The sequence below is a fragment of the Malaya genurostris genome, chromosome 2 (assembly GCF_030247185.1).
Source record: "Malaya genurostris strain Urasoe2022 chromosome 2, Malgen_1.1, whole genome shotgun sequence".
Taxonomy (NCBI): Eukaryota; Metazoa; Arthropoda; class Insecta; order Diptera; family Culicidae; genus Malaya; species Malaya genurostris.
In genome coordinates this window covers 173,630,365-173,657,890 of record NC_080571.1, presented here as the reverse complement: position 1 = coordinate 173,657,890, position 27,526 = coordinate 173,630,365, and the positions used below count along the sequence as shown (strand labels likewise).

Below are 27,526 nucleotides of genomic sequence, written 5' to 3'. Positions count from 1 at the left end.
GCTTTCAAAATACGAGAAAGGCAAACGCGCCATATGAATTATCCTCTTTGATACTCGTTTATACCAAACATTTCAGAAAAGTTTAATTTTGAACTATTTGAGATTATGTCACACAACTGAAAATTTTATCATAAAATTGTGATCATATTTCCGATGGCATGTAGCAAAAATTATGTTGATTCGTTAGATACAACAAGAGATATTCACGATCAAAAACTTATCACTCTCTCAGAGGGTAAATTTTGAAAAGGCACCCCATAGTAAAGTAAGTCATATTCACGACAAAAAAGGGCATTGAGAGTAGCACAGTGTACGTTCATGGAGCTGACCGTCTTGAGCAGGTAGCAGTCCGTGTCACATGCGAGAGCACTGGTTTTGTCATTTGTGCTATTTATTTACCGCCGAATACTGATCTTTCTATATATGAGCAACATGCCTTTTGTGTGAATGAGCTTTACAATAAATTTGGAGACCGTGATAGGGTTGTAGTCTTAGGCGACTATAATTTATCGTTGTTACGCTGGAGCTTGGATGAGGAAGTTGGGTGTCTACTGCCGAACAACGCGTCTTCAGAGCATGAACATTTATTAGTGGAAACTATGATTGCCTCCGGTTTACAACAAATTAACTTTTTAACGAACCTGCATGGAAAACTGCTAGACTTAGCATTTGTTAGTTGCGCCAATGATTGCAAAATTCTAGCACCACCATCGCCACTAATGAAACTAGATCACCACTATTTTCCTTTCATTTTAAAAATTGAAGTTCCTCAATGCGTGCACATGATTGACGATGCAGAAATTTTCTACGATTTCAATCGGTGCAATTTTCGTGAGTTAAGTGCTGAAATTACACGAATTAACTGGGTGGAGATACTGGCGCATGGCACTTTGGATGAAGCAATAGAGAAGTTCTATTATGAATTAGATGCAATTTTTCGATATCTCTTGCCTAGAAGAAAACGCAGATATCAATCTAATAACAAACAACCTTGGTGGAATGGAGAGCTGCGTAACCTCAGGAATCGTCTAAGGAAAGCTCGCAAACGATTTTTCCGGACAAAAAATCTAGATGATAAATTGCTCGTTCGTGATTTGGAACACCAGTTTGAATTATTGAACGCATCGTGTTTTCGGCTGTACGTTTCACGGATGGAGATCAATTTGAAGGCTGACCCGAAACAATTTTGGTCTCATCTGCGAAATAAAACTTCTTCCCGTGGAATTCCTGTCAGTGTCCACTATCGTCACCAATCTTCGTTGACAGTTTCGGATTCAGCCAACCTATTCTCGTCATTCTTTCAAAGCGTGCTAAGTCATAACTCACCGCCTTTGTCAGAATCGTACCTGAGTAGTTTGCCGACGTATTCTTTGAGTATACCAGCTACTGCTTTTACTGAACGCGAGGTGTACAACAATCTACGACAAGTCGATGGATCGAAAGGGCCAGGATCTGACGGGTTACCTCCGACGCTCGTGAAGGAATGTTCTTCTGCTTTGGCTTTACCTGCATCTCTGCTTTTCAACCGCTCGCTTGCCGAGCACTATTTTCCAGCGAAGTGGAAAGAAGCTGTAATTGTTCCTGTTCACAAAACTGGAAACGTGCACGATGTCACCAATTGTAGAGGAATTTCTATCCTAAGCTGTTTACCAAAAGTATTCGAACGCATGGTGTTGGATGTTCTTTACCCATCAGTAAGGCACATTATCTCCACTGATCAGCATGGGTTTGTCAAAAAGCGGTCTACTACCACCAATTTAATGAGCTACGTTTCATTATTGATAGACAAACTTGAAAAACGACAACAAATCGATGCGGTGTATTTTGATTTTTCAAAAGCATTCGACCGTGTTCCTCATCAGTTCGCTGTGGAAAAATTGAGGCGTAGTGGATTCCCTGTTTGGTTAACCAATTGGATTCTATCATATCTCACGGATCGTAATGCTTCCGTACGAATCGGATCTGCACTCTCGGATTCATTTCACGTTACTTCGGGTGTACCGCAAGGGAGCCATCTCGGACCACTTTTTTTCGTGTTATTCGTGAACGATCTTTACAGTGAATTGTCGTCATTTAAAGTAACGTATGCTGACGACCTCAAAATTTATAGCATCATTACAAGCCTACAAATGGATATTGACCGAATCCTTAATTGGTGTGACAGAAACGGCATGACAGTAAACGTTAAGAAATGTAATGTGATCACTTTCTCACGGGCACAGTCTCCAATTATTTTCGAATACTCCATGATGATGGCTTCAGTTGAACGAGTTTCGTCTATTAAAGACTTGGGCATTATTCTCGATTGCAAGCTCCGTTTCATCGAACAGTTTTCATTCGTTACTGCGAAGGCCAAAACTGTACTAATCAAACGAAACACTCAAAACTTCAACGACGTGTACTGCCTCAAAACAGTTTACATCGCACTAGTACGCAGTATTCTGGAGTATGGAGTTACAATTTGGGCTCCGTATCACGGTGTTCACATCGATCGGATCGAAAGGGTGCAGAAGTGCTTCGTCCGATTCGCACTCCGAAGACTACCTTGGATAAATCGTCCTCAACTACCTCGTTACGAGAATCTCTGTGCTCTCATCAACCTACCTACTTTACAAAACAGACGAATACTCCTTCAACAACTCTTCGTGTTCGACCTACTAAATGACAACATTGATTGCCCCATACTACTGGAAAGAATTAATTTTAACGTTCCGGGAAGATCATTGCGAAGAACGGATTTTCTTCGTCGCTCACTTCATCGCACACAGTATGGCCAAAACAACCCAATGGATGTCTGTTGTCATCGTTTCAATACCGTGTATCATTTATTTGATTTTAATATGAGCAAAGACTCATTCAAATCGAGAATAATATTTTTAAGTTAACATAATTGTGTAGCAATAAAGTAAAAGTCTGTGCGATAGGTCACCTCTAGTCGAAGACAATAAAGAAATAAATACAAAAAGAATTTCTGCTGCTGGCTGCTGCTTTTCGGTGCACCGTGAGCATACCTGTGGAACGGCGAATAGATTAATCTACCTATTGCTGCTTGTGTCCGTTCGGAGAAATTCTGGTGACAAAAGAAGATAATCACAACGTAGGGTAAGCGACATCATATTGAATAAAAAAAAATCTGCGACACAGTTCGAATTCTCGCACAGCAGCCCACCGTGAATCTCTTGAGAGTTCGTGGAAACGTTTACCCTTCTCGACTGCTTTGCAGCTGCCTTTACAGATGGGACAGTTAACATCATCCACTTGCCTTATATTTGTTTCGAAATTAGGCGCGTTCGAGGACATATGATCGAGTTGTTGTATTTCAGAGTGGGCGTTGAGGAAAGCATTTCTCTTCTTGACACCTTTAGTTTCGAACCGTACAGGTTTGGATTCTATCACTACCGGAGGGATAGTTATGGCGCTTGCTGCATCAGCTAATGAATATACCTAATCCCCGAATGTCGCGAGATTAGTAGTCGAAAGGGTTTGTCGATATCTTGCCCAATCGAGCTTAATGATCGGCGGAAGTTTGCTAACAAGCTGATGCAGCAATCCTCGATTCCACATGCATCGATCGTTGCACAAAAATTCTGTACTTGTACTGCAAAATCAACTATTGTCTCCAGCTTATCCTCCCGTAGTGGGGGAAGGGCGTTGATCTTTCCTACCAACGAGCTTATAATGGCTTTCGGTTGATCGTAGAGCTGTTGAAATTATACCTGGGGCATTCGAAGGATACATCAGGCGACTTTGTATCGCTTCGTATGCCTTTACTTTAAGGCATCTCTGAAGCCGGATAATATTCTCTTCATCTGAGAATCCGCACATGGCTGTCGTACTGTTGTAGACTGATAGAAAAATTGGTCATTCTTCCGGTTTACCCGTAAAAAAGCTGGTAGGTCTGTTGAAATCGCTTGACGAGCAGCCAATTGCTTTTGACTAAACTGGCAGGGTTCATTATCAACCTATTCCTCAAATGTACGTTGACGATTTTGTTGCGTCGTTCTTCTGAAAGGTGTACGCAGTTGCTTATTGCTGGAGCCTGCTGGACCGGTATTAGAATGGATGCGGTCTGCCGGTAGCCTTGGAATATATTGACACCTGAATTTGTTCTCGAACGTAGAATTTACGACCTGATTCTGAGTAGAATTCCGTTGAGGATTGAATTTAGTTTTGTCCTGAGGTACAAGCACTTCACTATGTTACTGAGAATTCACCTCACTGATCCAATCATCAACTCTACTTGACGCATCGCTACGACTTGATCGAGATCGGTTGGACATCTCCTCTAGTAAAGCATATTTCTTCTTGAGATAATCACGATGCTTCTCTGCCTCCAGCAATTCGAAATTACGTCGTCTTTCTGCTTCCTGTTTCTCGAAGGTTCGTTCTTTTTCTAGTTTCTGAATTTATAGTTTCAAAAGTGACTATCAAGCACGACAGTGAAGTTACTGAACGAGCTCTCGGTCCTACTGGAATAATCTTTACGATTGGATCGGAGTTTACCGACAAATTAATAGATTTAGTCTGCTTCAGTTCTAGTGCGGCAACCATTTTTGACACCGATTTGATGTTTGGGACGAGGTTTTGTGCATCCAAAGCATCTTGAGTGTTTACTGCGGAATCTGAGACTGACGGTTCTTTAATGAGTGGAATTTGAGTTACGGTTAAGACAATGTTAGTTCGATTTAGTTTACTCTGCATATCATTGAAATCTGCAGGATTTCCAGACGTTTTTGGTTTACGGATCACCAACTTCTCCGGTAAACAGTTTGGACATCTCCAATTCCGATTTGCAATATCATCTGTTACGCCCACACATTCATAATGGTGCCACTTGTCACACTTATTGCATTGCACCATGTCCTCAGTATCCGCATTCTGGCAGCTTTTGCACCACCATCCTGGAACGGTGCTCTCCAGATGCTTCTTAGTGTGGTGTCTATACATAACCGACTTACGATTTTCACCACTACCACGCACATCATCACTTTCTAACACACCACGTGATCTTGTTTTTGGCCGCGCGCATTTTTCGAATTGTTTCGAGTTACTTCGTCTTGACATACCCGAGAAAGCAATAATCCGCGTAAACGAAAATTATAATGTTGCCTATGGTCAACGGTTGGTGACAGCAATGGGTCAACGGTTTGACAGGATGTTTCCGGAAATTCAATCTCTAATAAAACGCAGGTGTTTTTTAACGGGAGATTATAATTTTCCTAATGAGAGAAATGATACAATATTACATTCACAATTCAATTCAATTCCAGTTCCTTCTACGTGAATGACGTGTAGTTTAGCTATCATAATCATTAATATTGAAATATATATTTTAGGTTCAACTCAGTGTTTACTTACGTTTAGTTCCTATTCTGTTTTCGCTTTCCGCTTAAAATGCAAAATTCTATTGCGATATAGTGGGGTTCGTGTTCCTGTAGGCGATATCGGCTCTAGTAAAGGATTCCCGCTTGTGGGTGAGCTACTATTACTGACCTAGTATTGAAAGTTGTTTTTAAGATACATTCTATCATTAAACTCTAGTTACCTTCGTACCAATGTAAGGTAGATATTTATTAGTAATGAGCACTAGAATAGTTCGTTTTATGGCAGCTAATAAAAGGATTTAGTTTTGATAATGTGTATTTGATAAGCACTGTGAAACTGTGTTTTATTTGTTTACTTCCTGCGTTAAACTGTCACTCTCGTCTGTATCCTAGCCGACTGCATTCGTGTGCGTGGGCCAAGATATTGGATGAAAGGTGCGCGTGGTCCGAATAGGTTCGGACAACAATATCACTAAGAGATAATCGAACGATACTACACTTCAGTTCGTCACCGAAGTGATTCATGCAAGATTAAATTATATTTTCATCAAAAAAATCTCTACTGAATAAATTTGAAACTGAACTCTACTGAATAAATTTGGTCGATATGAGCAACAAATCATTTTTCCACATTCCAAATAGTGATTTTTTCTTCAATGATATATGTGGGTCCACAGGAAACACCCCTGGGTCTTTGAAGATTCGCCGGGTAGCCCGAGTTGTATTCATCGACGGGAGTGGCGAAGCGCTACCTTTAATCGATACTCTAGGGAAAATGGAGTGTAGGCATCGTCCTAGTTCCCCATTGCTCCATGAAGCTTGCTAACTTTCAAGAGTTTTCTGGCGAATTTCGAGACACTGAATAATTCATTGGGGCATATTAGTCTTTCGTAAGTATCACCTTCTAATGCGCCTACCTTAGGGAAGTAGCCTTCTTATTGCCTGGAATGAAACAATGTGAAGCTACCTAGACTAACGATATTATATAAGACCGTCCAGATAAAAATTCTTCTTGGGGGATTGGTTTCATTGATTTAAGAGCTTCTATTGAGCTTAGTCTGTTCGTGATGATGAAGTAATGGTCTTTGGGTAAAGTTTCAATAATCTCAAAGATATACTGAATAGGAAGCGTTGATGATCAAAGATACCAAGGGCTGTGGACCCGTTGATGTTTGAACCGTCAGTGTAAAACATCTTTTCACAGTTGATTGCTCTGAATTTATTATAAAATGTATTAGGGTCCTCTGAGGCCCCTAATACTTTTTATATAATGAGAGAATTTCAGATCACATGCACATCTGAAATTCTCTCATGGATGTGTCGAAAAAATACAGTAGAATCGGAAGTACCCGATCAGAAGAGTGGACCATATTATATAATTCTTTTCAAAATAGTTAAATTGTTTTATTTGGTATTGGTTAGGTTGCATTAAGGCCATCGTCTAAGTACCATGCGCGCGAGTGGTTTTAGGAAATTTTCGATGGAAATTTCGAAAAATTTGACAAAACCAAAAACATACAGACCTTTGAAATACTTTTATCTATCTACAGGGTGAGAATCACTGGAAAATTCGAAGGATTTTACGAGTCTTATCAAAAATAGCGCTGAAAAAATGAGCTTTTTTTGCAATTTATCACAACCGATAGACTAAAGAAGGATGTAGAAAACATTCCGAAATACGTATCTGTATTATAACGTTTGATACACTTTTGTGAAAATAGTGACTGTGAAAAGAGTGTCTTTGTGAGAGTGTAATGACGTGACAAAGTAGAATTAAACGGTACAACAACAGTACACTGAAGTCTTTTTCATGCGAGTTTATGTACCGCATAACTCTGAAAAATTCGCATAAACAACCACATAACTCTGGGGTATACCAAATCTGGTGTCCTCATTGCGATAAAATATACATCGGACAAACAAATAGAACACTATACATTCATTTCAAGGAACATATTTCAGAAATAGCGAAAGCATCAAAGGAATTGGAAATGGGACTACCACATCACTTCAAGTCAAAAGTAGCAGAGCATGCCTTTTTTCGAAGATCATGAACTCACTACCAATGACATAAAAATCTTAAGACAAATTTCCAATTCATGGAAATTAGATTCAGCAGAAAGTTTAAAAAAGATTCAAAAATAACTCCACTAAAGAGGTCATATGCTACTAACAGCTCAAACGGAAATCTAGTGAAGTGATAAAAGCTAACCTCACTTTCTCATCACCCACGTGCAAAAAGACAAAAGGATGAGTATCCCGAATGGACAGCAGCATGCCTTTCTGCAGCAACAAGGCCAACAGCAGCAGGTTCCTTGAGCTATGGATGAGTTCCTTCGTCTGTGTTTGCATCTGATGACACAAGTTCTCCAGTAGCAGCAGCACAAACCACAGTCACAAGAGAACTTCATAAGACAAGTCAATTTGGCAGTGCATGCGGCCGCAGCACCCAGTCCGGAACAAATTCTCGATTCTCTTGCTGGGAATATCAAGAAGTTCCGTTACGACGCGCACAGTACCATCACGTTTGCAGCCTGGTTCACGAGGTACGATGAGCTGTTCGAAAAGGATGCTGCTCGGTTGGACGATAAAGCGAAGGTCAGATTACTGCTCAGAAAGCTGGGAACACCTGAACACGAGAGGTACGTCTCGTTTATTCTGCCGAGAACACCGCAGGAGCATATTTTTGTAGACACGGTCGCATAATTGAAAAGTTTGTTCGGGGAGAAAGAGTCGGTGATTAGCAGGCGATACAGAACCCTTCAGATCGCTAAACAAACGACCGAAGACCACATCGCTTACGCCTGCCGTGTGAATAAGCTCCGCGTCGAGTTCTAGCTAGGAAAGCTGTCAGAGCAACAGTTCAAGTGCTTGATGTTCGTGTGCGGACTAAAGTCTGAGTGTGATTCAGACACTCGGACCCGACTTCTGTCACGGATTGAGGAGAACAATAATTTCACTTTGGAGCATTTATCGAACGAATGCCAGCGTCTCAACAATCTCAAATACGATAATGCTATGATCGAATTTGCTGCATCGTTCGATCAGGTTAATCAGCTCAAGCAAAAATATGACAGTAATTGTAACAGACGTCAGCAGTCTTCTAGATGCGAACAACACAAAACGGAAACCCGATACACCGTGCTGGTATTGTGGTACATTCCATTGTGTTCGTGACTGCCAATACAAGAACCGTTAATGTCCCGATTGTAGTCGGTACGGTCATCGTCGCAAGTTCCAAAAAGCAGAAGAGAGGTGGAAAACGTTCGGTGTCCAGCAAGGTTGTCGTTATCAACATGTGCAACGTGCAGAGCCGACGGAAATTTGTCTCCGTTGTGCTAGATGGAACTCACACCCATCTTAAGCTAGACACAGCGTCCGACATCACGGTCATGAGCAAACCGATCTGATGAGAGGTCGGTAGTCCCAGACTATTCTACAGTGAAGGCGAAAACAGCATCTGGGAATATTTTGCCTCTCGAAGGTGAATTTCGTTGTGACGTCGTCATCGGCGGAAACACTCGCAGCGATGTAATCCGAGTAACTGAAAAGCTTGAAGGCACAAATCTCCAAATATCAAGGGGAACGTGCCATTTGAGCCAATTTGTTCTGATTCCTGAACTGAAAAGAAACTTCAACTTCTCGGATCTGATTTTCTGTCCCAAATGCCCGGTTGCGTACTCTATGTACAACGCAGTCGATCAAGAGTTGGACCGGTTACAGCAGCTGAACATCATTACACCGGTCGACTACTCGGAGTGGGCAGCACCAACTGTTGTAGTGCGCAAAGAAAAAGTGGTGCCATTCGTGTTTGTGGAGATTACTCTACAGGATTCAACTCCGCTTTCCAGCCTCACCAATACCCGCTTCCTCTTCCGGTAGACATTCTCGCTAAGCTGGCTAACTGCAAAGTCTTCAGTCAGATCTTTCGGATGCATTTCTGCAAGTTGAGGTCGACGAGCAGTTTCGTCATCTGTTCACAACCAACATGCACCGTGGTTTGTTTCATTGCGCTCGTTTTCCACCATGTGTAAAGGGCAGCTCATCGACACCATGCTAGTTGGGTTGGGAGAAGTTTCCGGTTATCTCGACGACGTGATCGTTGGCGGTGTAGACGAAACAGCTCACAACCGCAACCTGAAAGCAGTTCTTCAGCGAATCCAGGATTTTGGGTTCACCATTCGAGCCGAAAAATGTACCTTCGGCAAGAAGCAGATACCGTATCTCGGCTACATTGTTGAACATCGAGGTCTGCATCCAGCGAAAATCGAAGCAATAGTGCAACGTCCGCCTTCCACTGACATCCACGGTGTACGTTCCTTCCTCGGGGCGATCAATTATTTTGGAAAGTTTGTCCCGAACATGCGAGTGCTTCGCTTCCCGCTGGACAATCTGCTGAAATCGCAGTCGAAGTTCCAATGGACAACGGAGTGCCAACAGGCATTCTAGCGTTTCGAGCAGATTCTCACCTCAGATTCTACTAACGCACTTCGATCCAAAAAGGAGATCATCGTATCTGCTGACGCATCGTCAGTTGGTGTTGGAGCCACAATTAGTCACAGGGTCTAGCTATCATCTTTGCCGTCTCCAAGTTTCAAAAAATGATCTTCGGACGGCGCTTCTTGCTGCAGACTGACCACGCTCCGCTGCTCTGTATCTTCGGGTCCAAGAAAGGCATACCGGTATACACGGCCAACCGGCTACAGTGCTTTGCCCTCACCCTACTGCTGTACGATTTCACCATCGAGTACGTTCCCACAGATAAGCTCGATAACGCTGACGTGCTGTCCTGGTTGATAAACCGACACGCGCTACCAGAAGAAGACTACGTCATCGCCAGAACCATTCTGGAGCAGGTTGTTAGGTCAGTAGCAGTTGATACAGTAGATTCGTTGCCTCTTACTTTCAGAAACGTCGCTTAAAGTACTAAGCTGACCCAGTTCTCCGGAAGGTCTACCGTTTTATAACCGACGGTTGGCCTCAAATGAAAGCAGTCGATTAGGAGCTAAACCGATTCCAAATCAGACAGGAATCCCTCACTACCGTTGATGGATGTATACTGTTCGCTGAATGGCTCGTTATCCCAGCTCAGTATCGCAAGCGTTACTTAGATCAGCTTCACAATGGTCATCCAATAATCGACATTATAATTCTGTATGCGGCTATTTTTATAGCCGTTAGGATCACCTATTAGTGAAAAAGCTACAAACGAAATCACGTAAAAAGAAGCCTCCTAACAAAAATTGGAACAGTTTGGATTCTATCGCCATTTTTGGTTCAGTGTATTCCGAGTCAATAGAAGTTTACGATTTCGCTCTTGTAATAATTGCCCACAAACAATGTTAAACCACCACAAACCTTCTAGGTTTCAGTAGTGCTAATCGTAATAAGGCATATTTCGCATCCGTGGACTGTTTTTAACCGTCCCATAATTGAATAAATTTTGAAAAATTTGCCAAAACCAAAAAAATACAGACCTTTGAAATACTTGTATCTATCTACAGGGTGAAAATGGCTGGAAAATTCGGAGGATTTTTCGAGTCTTATCAAAAATAGCACTGAAAAAATGAGGTTTATTGGTAATCTTTCACAATTATTTGAAAAAATAATTCGATGGAATGAATTTTTTTTTCAAAAAAACCTTATGCTGACAACAAGGATCACATTCGGACACATTTTTGGAAAACCTTTTCACGCTTTTCATGGAAAATCAACAAATTTCATATAATCGATTTCGTAGAAATTTTTGAAATTGTGTCCGAATGTAATCTTTGTATCCATCATAAGGTTTATTTGAAAAAAAAAATTATGTCATCGCATTATTTTTCCAGATAATTGTGAAAGAACACAAAAAACTCATTTTTCAGAGCTATTTTTGATAAGACTCGAAAAATCCACCGAATTTTCCAGCCATTTTCGCCTTATAGATAGATAAAAGTATTTCAAAGGTCTGTATGTTTTTAGTATTGCAAATTTTTCAAAATTTCCATCGAATATTTCCTAAAACCACCCGCGCGCATGGTACTTGGACGATGGCCCTAACTTAAATAACTCGCTAGCTAAATCTACCTACCACTACCTCAGCTCTGAAGATGATCGGTACTTTGACGGACACCATGCAGTCTTTTTGCAGAATGTATTCGAATGTTTGCACTAGATCTGGCTGCTTTTTAATCGGTCGAAGGAACCAACCGAACGTTATATAAACGACAGCACTCCATTTCTTGAACGTCTGGATGATCTTCAGCTTAACCTAACTAAGCTTTTTGAATCCATACTGGAAGATACAAATAAACGGCCTCGAACCAGCAGCACCAGCAGACCATCTTTATCGCAGCCGGACAAAATTCCGAGAGTCGACGCTTCAATGTCAAACATATCCACTTCAAATTCTATAATACCGCTCGTTTCAGATACGAATAATAACAATCGTTCGACCAATCTCATAACCTTCCCCGCTGATGATAATGCCACTGTGATCACACCTATGCTACCAGTCGACAGCATCGCTACTCAAAACGTCAATCTTGCGTCGCCGTCATTTCGAATTACAATTAACAACTACACCAATGACATCGATCCGCCACCACTTCCAACTTCTACAGAAGTGCAATCAGCACCGTCAACCACCATTGCCGATACAACTAATCTCCCAAATGCTCAAACAAACTATTCAACACCGACTTCTATTATCTCTACCGCTGACACTGTCAATATATATCCGTTGCTACCACGAACCAACACTGCTACTACCATTAGTACAAATTCGACAAGCATCTGTAACACAACTCTGCAGTCGATTCCGGTTACATCTGCTGTTTGTTGGCCAGCTGCTTCTGACAACGCTGTAAGTAAATCTCACGACTACGGACTTACCACACGACACCGTTTTATTTCATCGCAAGCAAACAACACGAACATTAATGCTTCATACACTACAGTGCCATTAAATAATGCCACACAGGTATCGGTTATTTCCAACATTCCATATGTTGGTCCAACCCAGTTTCAAATTGTCCCTACTAGTAATCAGCAGGTAATAACTAATTATACACCTCGCATACAATCCGTTATCAATAGCACAGCTTCAGTCAATACGCAAAATACTACCCTTTTGGTAGCCCCCCGGCAAATCAGATTACTAGCAACACTAGCAATAGAAATTGGTACTATCTAACCAAATTTTTACCTAGCGAAACGGAAGAACATATTATCAACTACGTTCAATATAAAACTAATTGTAATCGTAGCCACATTGTTTGCATCAAGCTTATTAGTCAGTACCAGGACAAACCGCTATCTTTCATTTCGTTCAAATTAAGTGTTCCGCAAGCTTTTGAGCAAAATATAACGTCACCTAATTTTTGGCCGAATGGAGTGACAATCACCTCTTTTTTAGAGCGCAAGCCAGAACAGAGAAGAGAATCAGCTATACGACCTATGCCGATCGAACCCCTCTCGTCCCCTGCCCCGAAGATTGCTAAGTTATCACAGGACCAGCAGGCAAAATCACCTCGGTCGTTTCCAGCTGCTACACGTCTCACTCGTCTAACCCCTCACCCCCGCAGACGCTTGTTGTACCCTCTGTCGCCGACACCGTTTCATGCATTAACAGAGACACTGGTCTGAACATCTATTATCAGAATATTGGGGGAATGAACCGTTCTCTCGTGGACTACTATCTGGCCTGTTCTGATGCTGCGTATGATATCTATGCTTTTACCGAAACCTGGTTAAATGACAACACTTTTACCAGGCAGATTTTCAGCAGTTCCTACTCCGTATACCGACTTGATCGCAACGACGAAAACAATTTGAAAAAGAGCGGCGGTGGTATTCTCATTGCCTGTCGCTCCAAATTTAATTCTCGCTTTTTTGTCGTGAATACGACTTACTTTACTATGGGGCGCCTTTTCAAAATTTATCCTCTGAGAGAGTGATAAGTTTTTGATCGTGAATATCTCCTGTTATATCTAATGAATCAACATAATTCTTGCTACATGCCATCGGAAATATGATCACAATTTTATGATAAAATTTTCAGTTGTGTGACATATTCTCAAATAGTTCAAAATTAAACTTTTCTGAAATGTTTGGTATAAACGAGTATCAAAGTAGATAATTCATAAGGCGCGTTTGCCTTTCTCGTATTTTGAAAGCTCATAGCTCAGCGATCTGTAGAAGGATTTATATAATCTAACTACCAATAGAATCGAAAATTTTCAACTTGAACGTGTATTACAACAATATTGAAGTTTTTCAATAGTACACTATTGAAAAACCTGTTTGATTTAACCCATGACAGCACCAGCCAATCAGAACGCGAGATGTCTGCATCTATACAAGAGCATCCATATAAAAGTTGAATGGTTCATTTTTCCTACCATTTGCTGAGCAACTCTTCCCGAAACAAGACACACGAGAGCAACATCGAGGACCTGTCGTCTCACTGTTTCCCGATATGAATGCACGAGACACATCAGCACAATGACACCGAAAATCGGTAGAAAGGTAGCCAAAAAGTCCAGTAAGGCCCATTGCCGAAACAAGACACACACGAGAACCATCTCAGATCTCAATATTTCCTACCAAAAGATTCATCAAGATGGGAGTTAAAATAATTTGCACCGTCACTAACACATTCAATTACGAAAGGTAATGCGAAAGTGGAAGTGATGATGTTGAACACATTGTATACTAGTATACAAATATGCCGTGCGAAACAGAGTATACAGATCAATATGTATTTTTGTCGTAATTACTTTAGTACGCGGCCGAAAACAAAAATTGTTAGAACGAATGTTTCCTTTTGATTTGCGCATTCTACTTCCCAGGCGTACTCTGCTAACTCTCTCTTTTATATCGTTTCACTGTTTCCCGCTCTGCGTATAGGAAAGGAATTCTAACAAAGGGGACGTCCGTCCACCGCTACCACTAGCAGGTATAAAATGAAATGTGATGTGAGAAATAGCGTCATTTAAGTTAAAGCAGCTACTCTGAAAGTACGAGACACCGTCAGCACGATGGCACCGAAAAGATGGCAGATTTGTACACCGTCACTAACACATTCAAGTACGAACGGCAATGCGAAAGCGAATGTTGAACACATCTTTATTCTAGTATGGGGTCGTGTGAAAATATGCCATGCGAAACAGGGTTGCCATATATACAGGTTAATCTGTATTATTATTATTATTACTATCATTATTATTATTAGAATCACTCTTGCATACCGAAGATCGTAGATGCATTTCAGACCAGGCCATTGCAATTGCCTCGTACTGAAATTTCGAGAAGAATCAGATATCTTCGAACTTCATAGCTTCAATAAAAATAAACTACAAATTTGTCGTACCTAGCCTCCTATATTAGCAAATTAAAAAGGAACTGTTTCAAGTTTGGAATATATGGTTGTAGAATAGTAGCTATTTAATGTAACTAATCTGTACTTTAATGTAGGTGTATCGCTTCATATTCTATTAGTGAAAAAGAGGAAAGCTTGCACAATTCATACAATCAATCAACTAACTGATATTCGGAAAAGTGATGGGAGCGTGTCAGTTTTTTCGTATTCACGACATCCAGTTATGTCTCTGACATTACTCACCCGCCATTTTCCCTTCAAACTGTGAAAATGTTTGCAAGTTTGGGTCGCTCTTTCGTTCACACACTTTACATTGTACATTTGCGTGCTTAACTTTCCGCCTGATCGCGTGAATGATTTGAATCTGATCGAACAACACTTAAGTTCTCTTTAATTGATAAGCGATAAATTGAGCTTAAATGACAAAACTATGATCTTAGGTTAATTTATCCAACCTGGTATTAAATGGACTCGCGGTTCTTGTAAATATCTTTATCCGGATGCTTCATGATCTTCTAAAACGCATACTACATTACGACTCCTGGACGATTACAACACTGCAGGTTTAGTTCAGCTAAATGATAACTATAACAGCAATAATCGCCTTCTGGATCTTTGCTTCGCCAGTTATGAATTGTCGAGTACTTGTTCCATATCCATCGCTCCTTCGCCACTGGTTAAAATGTGTCGTCATCACCCTCCTCTCCAAATCACTATACCTGCATACACGCCAACCGTTTTTAATAACGTTTCTTAAGGCACATATTACGATTTCAAGAGAGGAAATTTCGAGGTAATGAATCAGTTTTTGCTGTCGCTAGGTTGGAGAAGCCTGTTTACTAATGGCGATTGCAATTCCATTGCTATGTTATGGTCCCATATAGTTTCGTATGCTATCGATCAATTTGTACCCAAAAACATTCGACGTGAATCTGTCCATCCCCCATGGTCCAATCTGACCCTAAAACGTTATAAGCGTGCTAAACGCTCTACTCTAAGAAAACTATCGAAGCATCCTTCGCTCCATTTGAGATCTTATTATATGTTCCTCAACAATCGTTATAAGCGAGTGAACAAAATGTTATTTTATTCCCACCTCCTTCGTGTACAAAACAATTTAAAAATCAACTCTAAAAGTTTCTGGAACTACGTGAACGAACAGAGGAAGGAATCAGGACTACCCAATCAGATGTTTCTTGGTGACGTTGAATCATCCGTGTTGCCTGACATTTGTAACTTATTTAAATCGCATTTCAGAAATGTATTCTCTGATGAAACCTTATCGAATGGTCAGATCTCCAAAGCTATCATTAATGTTCCTCGCCGTTCCCCGATTGGCCCCCATCCAATCATAACGACAGCTATGATTGATAAAGCGTGTTCTAAAATGAAACTATCCTCTAACGCTGGGCCTGATGGTATTCCTTCTTTGGTATTGAAAAATTGCTCCAACAGCTTTCTGATTCCACTGTCGATGCTGTTTAATATCTCACTCAATTCAGGAACTTTTCCGAATATTTGGAAAACATCATATATTATTCCGGTTTTCAAGAAGGGAAGTAAAGCTGATGTATCTAATTATCGTGGGATAACCGCACTATGCGCTGTGTCTAAGTTACTTGAAAATATAGTTCTGGACTTCATCAAGCATAACTGCAATAACTACATCTCGGAAACACAACACGGTTTTATGCCAAAACGATCAACTACAACGAACTTATTGTCTTATACATCTTTCATAATTCGATCCCTACAAGCACGTCTTCAAGTTGACGCTATCTATACGGATTTCTCCGCAGCCTTCGACAAGATAAACCACCAAATTGCAGTTGCTAAACTCGAAAAACTTGGATTCAGTGGATCTTTACTCAACTGGCTTCAATCATATCTTATTGGTCGGGAAATGTTATTGAAAATCGGTTGCTGTAGGTTCTGGAGTCCCTCAAGGCAGTCACTTGGGACCATTTTTATTCTTGCTTTACCTCAATGATCTCAACTCAACGCAGATAATTTTAAGCTATATCATCTAGTAAGATCGCTCGACGACACTATATTTTTACAGTCACAGCTTGAATCATTCGTGAACTGGTGTAACGACAATAGAATGGTCTTAAATGCCTCGAAATGTTCCTTTACGTCGTTTACTCGCAAACACTCGCTATACTATCATATTTCGCAGATTGTACTGAAACGAGAGTCTACCGTTAAAGATTTAGGTATCGTTCTTGATACCAAGTTGAATTTCAAAAGTCATATCGATTATGTGACCTCTAAGGCCTCCAAGTTTTTAGGTTTCGTCTTTCGCATTACTATGAGCTTTGTCAATGTATATTGTCTTAAAGCATTATATTGTGCTCTAGTCCGCTCGACGCTTGAATATTCAGCTGTTGTCTGGTCACCCCATTATCAAATCGACATAGATCGGATCTAAGCTATTCAACATAAATTTGTTAGATTTGCCCTGCGTAACCTACCATGGAGAGATCCTACTAATCTTCCTAGTTACATAGATCGCTGTAAGCTTATTGATCTTGATCGGTTATTCGTACGTCGGAACGTCTCCCAGGCAACTTTCGTTGCTGATTTGCTTCAATCACGTATCGATTGTCTCGAACTCCTGCAGTTGATTAATCTCGACATTCATCGACGCAATCTTCATTCTCACCCCTTTTTGAGATTACCTGTTGCAAGAACAAATTATGGTTATAATGAGCCATTCTCCAGTATGTGCCGAACGTTCAACAACTGTTCCAATGTCTTCGACTTTCATTTATTTCGAAACATGATTAAACGATTGTTTCACCTTTCATATTAGGATTTGTCTGGAACCGTTAATATTTTATTTTCATTCAACCCCCATTCCGTCTCTCCATAGTCTTCATTTGAAACTAACTAGATTCACTCGCCTAAATTAACCTGGTCGTCATTTCCTCTTTTTTCTGTCTTCCACCATCCATTTTTATTACTAATTAGATCTACATGCCGATTCTAACCTCGTCGTTTTTTTCTGTCTTCCACCATCTGTTTGATAACTAATTAGATGCTGATTCCAACACCAACCCTTGTTTTCAATTTACCTAACCACTTTTCTCCTCTCTCACACCTTCTAAGTAAGAGTTATAATACTGTTCAGCTTGGTGTCATCAACTAGTTATAGTGTTATAAATTTAATTTCAACTGTTAGTTTTAATTGTAGTGTTAGGCCTAAATGTATCCGTTGGATCATTGTAATCTGTTAATACAAATGATGAGGAGGTTTTATGCCTGCTGGAGAGAGAGATTGCTAAATTTGGCTTTTGCCTGCTCCAAATAAATAAATAAATAAATCGCCGCTGCGAGCAGATGTATTGTGTGTCGTTTGCAAAGCTAGTTTTGCTTCTGACAAGAGCGATTACGTCACAGCTGCCAGTTGTTTGCATTGGTGAAAAAAAACAACGAAAAGAGGACAACGGTGGAGAGCATCACACAAAATCAGCCGTTCTAATGGCTCTAAATGTTTTCTAAAGAACTATTAGGATTTCTTGCTCGCAAATCGAAGGTAAATATCCTCAGTTTAGTGCAAATCTAGAACAGTTTGATTAGGTTTGTGCACTTTTCGCTGTATGAAATTCACAGTATTCGAGATCAAGTGAAGCCTTCTTTGTTTTTGCGAAAAATGTTCCAGAGTTTAATGTCGCAGAGAATTGCGCAATTTGACCCTTCTTAATGCTAGAAACGAATCCCTACAGCATTTTGATAGTTTCTTTCAATGAATTATGCAAATCTGAATCGACATTAAAATTCTGTATGCGGCTATTTTTATAGATAAATTGGAATTACAAACCGTTGTCCGTTAGGTGAATTTTAAGCCACTGATAAAATCTTGACATACAAAAATTCGTCGGAGATCTATAATGATTCGAAATTTTAAAAAAATTGGTGTTCAACTTGTTAATTATTTTAATCATTTTGGCCACCACTAAATAATGTGCTTTTTTACCAACTGTCTTTTCAGGAACACGAAAAGGTATGCCCAGTTCCAAAAGCGGCATTAGGAGAAAGTGACGATGATGACGTTATTTACTGTGGCAGTGAATTGCTTCCAACTCCTGTGTTACCTGATGACATCAAACCCGTTTCCAAGTCACAAAGCATGACATCTTTTCTTTTAAACTTCAATCTATTAAGTAAAACCAATTCGATACCGGTGCGATCAATAGGCAATTGCAGTCGTTTAGTTCACCATCAAAATATCAATATGCTGGATGGATCTCCGGAAAAACTTCGCCGTCTTCCTCGGCGAACAAGAGGTGTGGTCACATTATCTAAATGTACTTCAATTCCTTTGTCGTCCCCTTGTGGACAGTTTTTACTGAAGAGTATTAAAACGGCAATGTCTGACGAATATCGCCGAGAACGCCTAGAACGACTAGAACGGTTCTGTTTTGCACCACCATTGGTTAAGGAAGGAGCTGTGATTACAAATCGACCTAAATGGATGAACAGAAATAGAATTAATACAAATATTACAGTATCATACAAGAAAAATATCGACGAGCCATTGGATTCGCACAGTTTCAAATTTCCTCGTCGTCAATTTTCGGAATTATGCAAAAGAAGGAACTTTCTTTTTTATAATAAGCTGCTGCTCAATAAATGTAAGCCATGCGCAATCAAATTGGAAAGACTGAGTGTTCAAGAGATTGAAAACCGCTATATGGATATTAGGCTGAAAAAGCTTAATTTTGCGAAAACGACTATATCGTCCGAAGGTCGAAAACATGCGGCCAAAGTAAGACACGTAGTTGTAGATTGTATAGATCTCTGCTCATCAGAAGATGAAGGGTTAGAGATGAGATACAGCCTAAGTGAGGGTTGTTTCATCTCAGATGCTGTCACTGCAAATGAAATGCATGTCGATAACATTCGCCAGCTAAGTGAAAATATTACGTATCAAAATAAAAAGAAGATTGAAGTGGATTCTAACATACTGCCTTGTCTCCGAAATACCACCGATGTTAATTTGTTCTTATCTTTAGATGCTAGTTCAAGTATAAATCATAGTACACATTCATCATTAACTCCAGCACTGCATATTTTCTCTAATGTTAGGAAGGATACCTCAATAGATACCAGTGCAGTACAGATGTCAAATGATAGAAATATTGAAGAATCTGGAACAACGAAGGAGACGAACTTCGTTTTCCTTTCCAGTGTTGAGAATCTTACAGAAGTTAAAGAGATACGAGTCAATAATTGGCTTAATGATGCAGCAATTACTACAGAAAATAAAATTCATGACGCACAATCCCGTTTACTTATTACTTCAACTACCTCTATGGTGCCACGAGCACATAGTCCTTGTCCTTTGGTGGATTCATCTACAACGGTCACTGACAACCACGGAAACTTCGACCCAAAATCATTACCATCGCTTGGAAATTTCACAAAATCAGCCAGTTCAGTTAACGCGGTCCCGCAAGTGAGGCATCGAAAAGTTACTACTGTTGACATTAAATAAAGTGGAATTTATTTCATCGTTATTCATAAAAGTTGGGTTTCAATTTACTACTATCATTGATTTAGTTGTAGATATCATTTGTAATGGAGGATAAGTTAAAAGACTAATCGTTATGTTATTTAGTGCCGGACTATTCATGGAATGATTATAATTTAAAACGGGCCATTTGTTTTGTACTAGTGTTCAATATATCCTTATAAGAAATCATCATATAAGATCGCATTGATTGTATTAAATCTAAACAAATGCCATGAAGTAATTAATTGCTGTAACGGTAATACATTTTTTTCTGGAATAGTGTTTAGCATTGTGACGATCTGTTAGTGAATACATATTCGATTATGGCTTTGTATTTACGCTGTTTTATTGGCATCGTTGAGAAATAAAATCCAAGAATATTTTAATAATAATATTTTAACAATAATATTCCCCTCCCATTGGTTGGTGGGCTTGACGGTATTGCAAACATCATCACATACAATCAATTTGCGTTACAATTTGATAAAGATACGCGTTACAGCTTTTAGTTTCATAATTGAATTAAATGAATAAGATATGGAACGAATTAAATTAATAAGATGTTGATTGCATTACGCTCCAACATCAGGGGTTGGAAAGGCCGGTAGGGCTTAACTGAGCTCTTTTTCATGTTTTATTTTCATACTACCGGCCCTTATTACCAGTGTGAAGTGGAAATTAAGTGGAGTGAACGTATCCCAATTGGGTTTCACACGATGACAACAAATGAACGGTAAAATGAGATAGAATATTGTAGAATAAAACGAAATAATAATGACTTAACCAATGAGCAAATCACTGATAGCTGTCAAACGATGTTCATCCAGTTTGTATGGTGAGGGACCTGATGGGTGAGATGATGTGTGAGTGAAATGTAAGAGTAAGTGCATACAAGAATGGTATTAAAGGCCACCGTTTCAGCTTAGGACTAACGATCGACCATTAGAAGAGATAGAAATTGGGTAACGGTACCCCCATTCATCTCAAATCCATTAGTCATTTCATATACGAGAACCATTAGTTATAGTGAGATCTGTTATGTCTGTTTGATAGATTAATTTCAGAAGTAACATGAAATTTTTAGCATTTTGCTTCGCTAAAACAGCAGTATTGAACCACTTCCGAGCTACTGCTATGCGTTATTTCTTAGAGACGAGGCAAGACTGTTTTCGATTTTATCACAATTCATTTATTGAAAGTCGAGTGATTGCTAAAATAACATGGTGACTGTTCGTGTGGACTGTATTTGGTTAACATTTTATCTATCGGAATAATAAAAAACGCGTGCGTTCGGTAACGCTTCAAGAATAACAATGAATTTTATTTTGTCGATAAAAAAGAAGTGAAAAAAGTGCTATGGGTTATTCTGCTTATGTGGGTTGTCTTTTTTAAATCAATACACTGAACATGCTCCCCGCGTTGAAATCCTTCATTTCAATCTTCAGAACGTTCGTCCACATCCAAAGGCAGAGGACAAATCTCCGTAACAGCTCGTTTAAATATTCCCTTCGTAGTGTTGATCGACACCACCCTCGTTAGATCATCGGAGCCAGGATGTACCGCAATGATACGACCAAGTGACCATTGTGCCGGCGGTGCGTTGGAATCAGCAATCAAAACTAGAGCGCCAATCTTAAATGTCGTTTTCTTACACCATTTTTGACGATTCTTCAATTCTGGCAAATACTCGTGCGTCCAACGTTTCCAGAAATGTTGTTGCATTGTTTGGACAAGTTGCCATCTAGAGAGTGATGATTCCTTCAGGTTGAGATAGGAGGGTTCGAGTATCGCATTCATCTCCCTGCCGATAAGAAAGTGTGCAGGAGTGATGGCGGTGAAATCATTCGGATCATCGGAGCTCTGTGTCAATGGCCTTGAATTCAGTACTGCCTCGATTTGCGTAAGTACAGTATAAAACTCTTCATAGGACAATATGCGGTTGCCAATCACTCGTTTCAAGTGATGCTTAACTGACTTGACACCAGCCTCCCATATTCCACCGAAATGTGGACTGCGCGGTGGAATGAATCTCCAAACAATGTTTCGACTTGTACAGAAATTACTTAAATCTGCTTGATGTGCCTTGTCTTCAAATAACAGTCGCAACTGTTCTAACTCATTAGATGCGCCAACAAAATTAGTGGCATTATCAGAGTAAATAGTGCTCACTAATCCTCGTCGACTTACGAACCGTTTCAATGCTGCGAGAAAAGAATCCGTAGTCAAATCCGAAACGAGCTCTAAGTGCATGGCTCTAGTGCACATACAAACGAAAAGAGAAACATATCCTTTCAATATCATAGGCTTTCTTGCTACAGTTGAAGACTTTATACAAAACGGGCCAGCAAAATCGATACCGGTTGTCAGAAATGCTGGTGCGGGTCGAACTCGATAGGATGGCAAATCACCCATCAGCTGAGTTGCCCTTTTGGGATTAGCTCGAAAACATGTAATACAATTTCTTATTACCTTTCTGATAGTTGATTTTGCCTGCAATGGCCAAAAACGCTGCCTGACTATAGCGAGTAGTCCTTTCTGTCCGACATGAAGATTTACTTGATGTAAATGACGAATCAATTTCTCAGTCACGGGGTGTTTAGATGGCAATAACATTTGATGGCGACTTTCGAAAGGAATAAAGGCATGTTTGATACGCCCGCCGACTCTGAGAATACCGTCTTCGGTATCGATAAATGGAGCCAATCCTCGAAGGCGATGGCTACCGTTACTATTCTTCCTTAATGCCACTAATTCCGGTCGAAACATCTCTGCTTGTACTAATCTCACGATAATCTTTTCTGCTCGTACCAGTTCTTCAGTAGATATCATTCCCTTTGTCATTTGCTCTCGCCTTGACATGATATACAAAGCAAACCGAACAGCGTAGGCCATGCAACGACGGAGTTTGTCATAATTACTTACATTGTCGAAAAGTTTCATTCTTCCATCGGCTACCAGTGCAAGCACAACGGTCTGTTTCAACTCTGGAAGATCGTCGTCTGAAAGCGAAGGTGCGTCGTCAGGAAGGTCAGCTCCAGCAGTGAAAATACCAGGTCCGTCCCACCACAAGCGTCTTTTGATCAATTTAGAAGGATGTTCGCCACGTGATATAATATCCGCAGGGTTCATATCAGTGGCTATGTAGCGCCATTGAAATTCAGATGTTAGTCGTTGTATTTCAATAACTCTGTTCGAAACAAAACGTTCCAGCTCGGCAGGTGGTTTACGAAGCCAACACAAGGCGATTTGAGAGTCGCTCCACAAGTTAATTGAATGAAAAATCAGATCCACCGATGCAAGGAACTTATTCACCAAGCGAGAAAGAAGTACCGCCGCAAGAAGCTCCGATCTCGGCGTCGTTATCGGTTTAATTTTAGCCTTTGCCTTCGGTAAGATTCTAGATTTACTGCAAATTAGTCTCATTGTTGAAGATCCATTCGCATAAACGAGCCTCGTGTATAGGCAGGAACCATAAGCTTGATTAGAAGAATCACAGAATCCGTGCAATTCAACGATGCTCACATCTTCAGCAAGAATCCATCTCGGAATTTGAAGTTCATTTAATACTGGCAACTCTTCACGAAAAATCTTCCAACGTTTAGCGATTATTTCTGATACTGGATCATCCCACTCTGCATTCTGTGAACATACCTCTCGGAGAATTAACTTGGCTTCCGTCACAACTGGACCAATTATTCCAAGTGGATCAAAAATTCGTGCAACCTCACTCAGGATCTGCCTTCGAGTAAGTACTTCGGAAGAGTTTCGATCTGATGGTGTAACCGTGAACGAAAACCAATCTTTTGTAGGATTCCAAGCTACGCCAAGAGTCTTGATGATAGTTTTTGAATCAATATCTGCCATGTTTAAAGCAGTTCCCCGAAGTTCCTCTGGGATACCTTCTAACACCGCTGTCGAATTCGAACACCATTTATGAGCGTCAAAACATCCGTCTTTAAGCAACTCTGTCAATTCACTTTGCAACTGTAACGTTGCTTCTAAAGATTGTGCACCTGTCAAAACATCGTCGATATAAAAACACTTTCTTACAACCTTTGCTGCCAACGGATATTTGCTTTCGGAATCTTCAGCCAACTGATTTAGTGCCATTGTAGCATGAAATGGCGACGAAGCTAACCCGTAGGTTACGGTCTGTAACTCGAACACCTTCAAAGGCTGTGACGGATCATCCCTCCATATAATACGTTGGAATTTTGCATCATCTGTATGAATACCGACTTGACGGTACATTTTCGGTATATCCGCCGTGAAGACATATCTGAAACATCTAAAATTCATAAGGATAGCTACCAACTCGTTTTGAACAGTAGGTCCTATCATTAACACGTCGTTCAAAGATGTGCCTGTACTCGTTTTAGCAGAGCCGTCGAAAACGACTCTCAGCTTTGTTGTTGTGCTACTCGGTTTTAGTATGCAGTGATGAGGAATAAAATATGATGGACCAAAACGCCCGTCCTGCTCAACATTCACTTGATGCATGTGTCCCAGGCGTTCATATTCGTGAATGAACTCCGTGTATTGTTTTTTCAAAAGCGGTTCCTTGTTTAGCCGTCGCTCAAGGTTTAGATAACGTCGCAATGCCATTTGCCATGAGTCACCAAGATCATTTTTCCGCTGATTGAATGGTAGTCTGACAATGTATCTTCCTTCATCATTCCGGTAATGAGTTCGCTGAAAGTGCTTGAGGCACTCGACCTGCATCGATGAGTCGTGCTTTTGTATCTCGTCTGACCCTTCGAATTTCCAAAATCGCTCTAAAATATCGCTCAGTTTTATGTCTTCTTTCACCGTGCAAAGTGTATGAATATTAGTCGTATAGCGGTTCTGTATAGCACCACCAACGATCCAACCGAACTCGGTGTCTCTGAGAGTTGGAAGCCCTGGAGCTAACTGTATGCAATCTGCCTTAATCAATTTCCAAAACACTTCTGCACCAATCAGCATGTCGATGCGATGTTTCTTGTAAAATGCTGGGTCCGCGAGTTCGATTTCTGTGGGAAGGTCCCACTCGCGTACATAAACCGTCCGCTCAGGCAAATCTGCTATGATTTTCGGAGCAATCAAGGCATCGATGTTTACACTGAAGTTATTTATACGCGATTTAATTCTTACTTGTACCATAAATCGCACACGAGTATTAACTCCGTTGAAACCGTTTACAGAAAAACTCACAGATTCTTTTTGTAGTTTAAGAAGATTTACAAATCGCTCCGTTATAAAATGTGACTGTGAAGCAGAATCAAGCAAGGCTCTACATGGATGAAGAACACCACCGCAATCGAATACCATTATAATCGCTGTCGATAAAAGAGTTTGCTTTTGGATTGAATCAACCTGAGCACAGAGTGTAGAGATTGTTTCAGTTTTGGATGTGTCGACATCATTCCGTCCTTGCCGTTCATCTAAACAGGCTTTGGAAGCGGCTTCCGATTCTGATTTCATTTGGTTCTGGTGAACATCTGATTTAACATCTTCAAGATGTAGCTGTGTGTGATGCCGTTTGCCGCACTTTTTACACGAACTTGATGATGGACACTGATTGGTGCGGTGCCCTCTTTGCAGACAGTTAAAACAGGATCCAATTTTTCGCAACAAATTGTACTTTTCGCTGACACTGCTCTTTTTGAACTGTTCGCATTTCCACAATTCATGAGTGTCTTGACACACAAGACACTTTGCTACCACTGTCGCAACGAGTGTATTACATTTGGCTGCGGAGCGTAATTGTTTAGTCTTTTCGGTTGTTACTTTTGTATTCGTATCTATTTTCTCCAATATTCTACACCGGTCCTTTAAAAAATCAAGCGTCGCATCGTATGTCGGCAATTGGCCGGTAGTCTGCCGCATTTCCCACGCTTTTCGGGTATCTTTATCCAATTTTGTAGAAATTACGTTAATCAGCATTTGTTCGCTCAATCGTTCCAAAGGTAGTTCCAAATTTTTCAGTGCATCGATATTTTTGGAGCAGGTGTCGACTAATTTCCGCAAATCTCCAGAACTTTCCTTTGTTATAATTGGAAGATTGAAAAGGGCTTCAATGTGTTTGTCAATGATTAGCCGCCTGTCCTCAAATCGATCAGTAAGCAAAGCCCATGCTGCATCATAGTCGTTATTGTTCATTAGATCTTGATCGATGATTCCAGCTGCCTTTCCAATCAAAGAATTCCGAAGGTGGTAAAGTTTAATTGCTGGAGACTCATTCTCATACCGTGCCATTATTGTTTGAAAGATACATTTGAATGAAAACCAGTTCTCGTAGCTTCCATCAAAACTCGGTAATGGAACATTTAAAGGCGGCAAATGAGTCGTAGCCACTGCAGCGGCTGGTACTACCTGTGAGCTTACTGTTACCCGATCTTCTACTTTCATTGCTACTGCAATCAATGAATTCAATCGAATGCTTAAATCGTTGTAAAGCATCTCGAACACAACATATCGATCTTCCTGTTCATCACGTCTTTCATCCGACATAGCAAGACTGTAGATGGCGTTCTGAAACTCGTTGTATTCCTTATAGCATGATTCCACCGTTTTCAAATGTAATTGAAGGAAATGGAGATTTTTGAGGTTAGGATTCAGCACATCGTCTGGTTCATACAACGCATCTCGAATGCGGGTTAGTTTTCCTTCCACTGCTTTTCTTTGTCGTACCAAAACTTTCAATTGTTCCTCCATCGTTTTTGTTTCGATTTTCTTTCGCTTCTCACGAAGTTGATCCTTTATAGGCGTAAAAGGGGGATCTGTATCTGATTTACTTTTCGGTGAATGTTGTACTGACATCGCTTTTATCTTCTATTCCGGTAACGAGCGCTGGCTTTGCTTACGAACAATAGCCCCGCTACACCTGACCGACGCTACGATCGAATGTTCAATTTTATAACTTTTTCGCGACACTTTTTCCGTAAAAATCACTTATTCGTGGTTCAAAATCAATTCGGCCATGAAGGACCAAAAATGTTCGTGTGGACTGTATTTGGTTAACATTTTATCTATCGGAATAATAAAAAACGCGTGCGTTCGGTAACGCTTCAAGAATAACAATGAATTTTATTTTGTCGATAAAAAAGAAGTGAAAAAAGTGCTATGGGTTATTCTGCTTATGTGGGTTGTCTTTTTTAAATCAATACACTGAACAGTGACTATACTAATGAGATGACTATTGGCACACAAATTTTAGTTAGAATCTATTAGAATAAAAATAGTAACTCAATGTTGTAATGCTTGCGTGTGGAATACATGTGGGTATGTATGCATGTGTGTGACTGTGTATGTATGTATGTATGTGTTTTTGTGTGTGTA

General features: G+C 40.3%; 2 protein-coding genes across 7 annotated transcripts in view; one reads left to right on the top strand and one right to left on the bottom strand.

The window, feature by feature from the left end:
• The window catches only part of LOC131432412 (uncharacterized), a 329,233-nt gene extending 308,693 nt beyond the window's left edge, over positions 1 to 20,540 (top strand). For all 6 annotated transcript variants that reach the window (XM_058598659.1, XM_058598654.1, XM_058598656.1 and 3 more), the window contains one exon: positions 18,683 to 20,540. In XM_058598659.1, coding sequence (XP_058454642.1) covers positions 18,683 to 20,188 — 1,506 coding nt within the window. In that variant the 3' untranslated portion in view covers positions 20,189 to 20,540. The remainder of the gene's footprint in view (positions 1 to 18,682) is intronic.
• A 1,100-nt stretch (positions 20,541 to 21,640) lies between these two features.
• On the bottom strand, positions 21,641 to 27,007 carry LOC131429000 (uncharacterized). The gene is made up of 2 exons (XM_058593056.1): positions 22,882 to 27,007; positions 21,641 to 22,407 (listed from the first exon to the last, which is right to left on the bottom strand). Exons 1-2 carry the CDS (start codon positions 27,005 to 27,007, stop codon positions 21,641 to 21,643), a joined length of 4,893 nt encoding a protein of 1,630 aa, XP_058449039.1.
• Positions 27,008 to 27,526: the final 519 nt, after the last annotated feature.

Bases quoted from the DNA above. Each gene is read 5' to 3' on its own strand.
- LOC131429000 (XM_058593056.1), bottom strand. From the start codon at position 27,007: ATGTCAGTACAACATTCACCGAAAAGTAAATCAGATACAGATCCCCCT. The intron at 22,408-22,881 runs GTATTCTCAGAG...CTTTTCTCGCAG, and splicing joins ATTTATCGATACCGAAGACG to CATTGAAACGGTTCGTAAGT.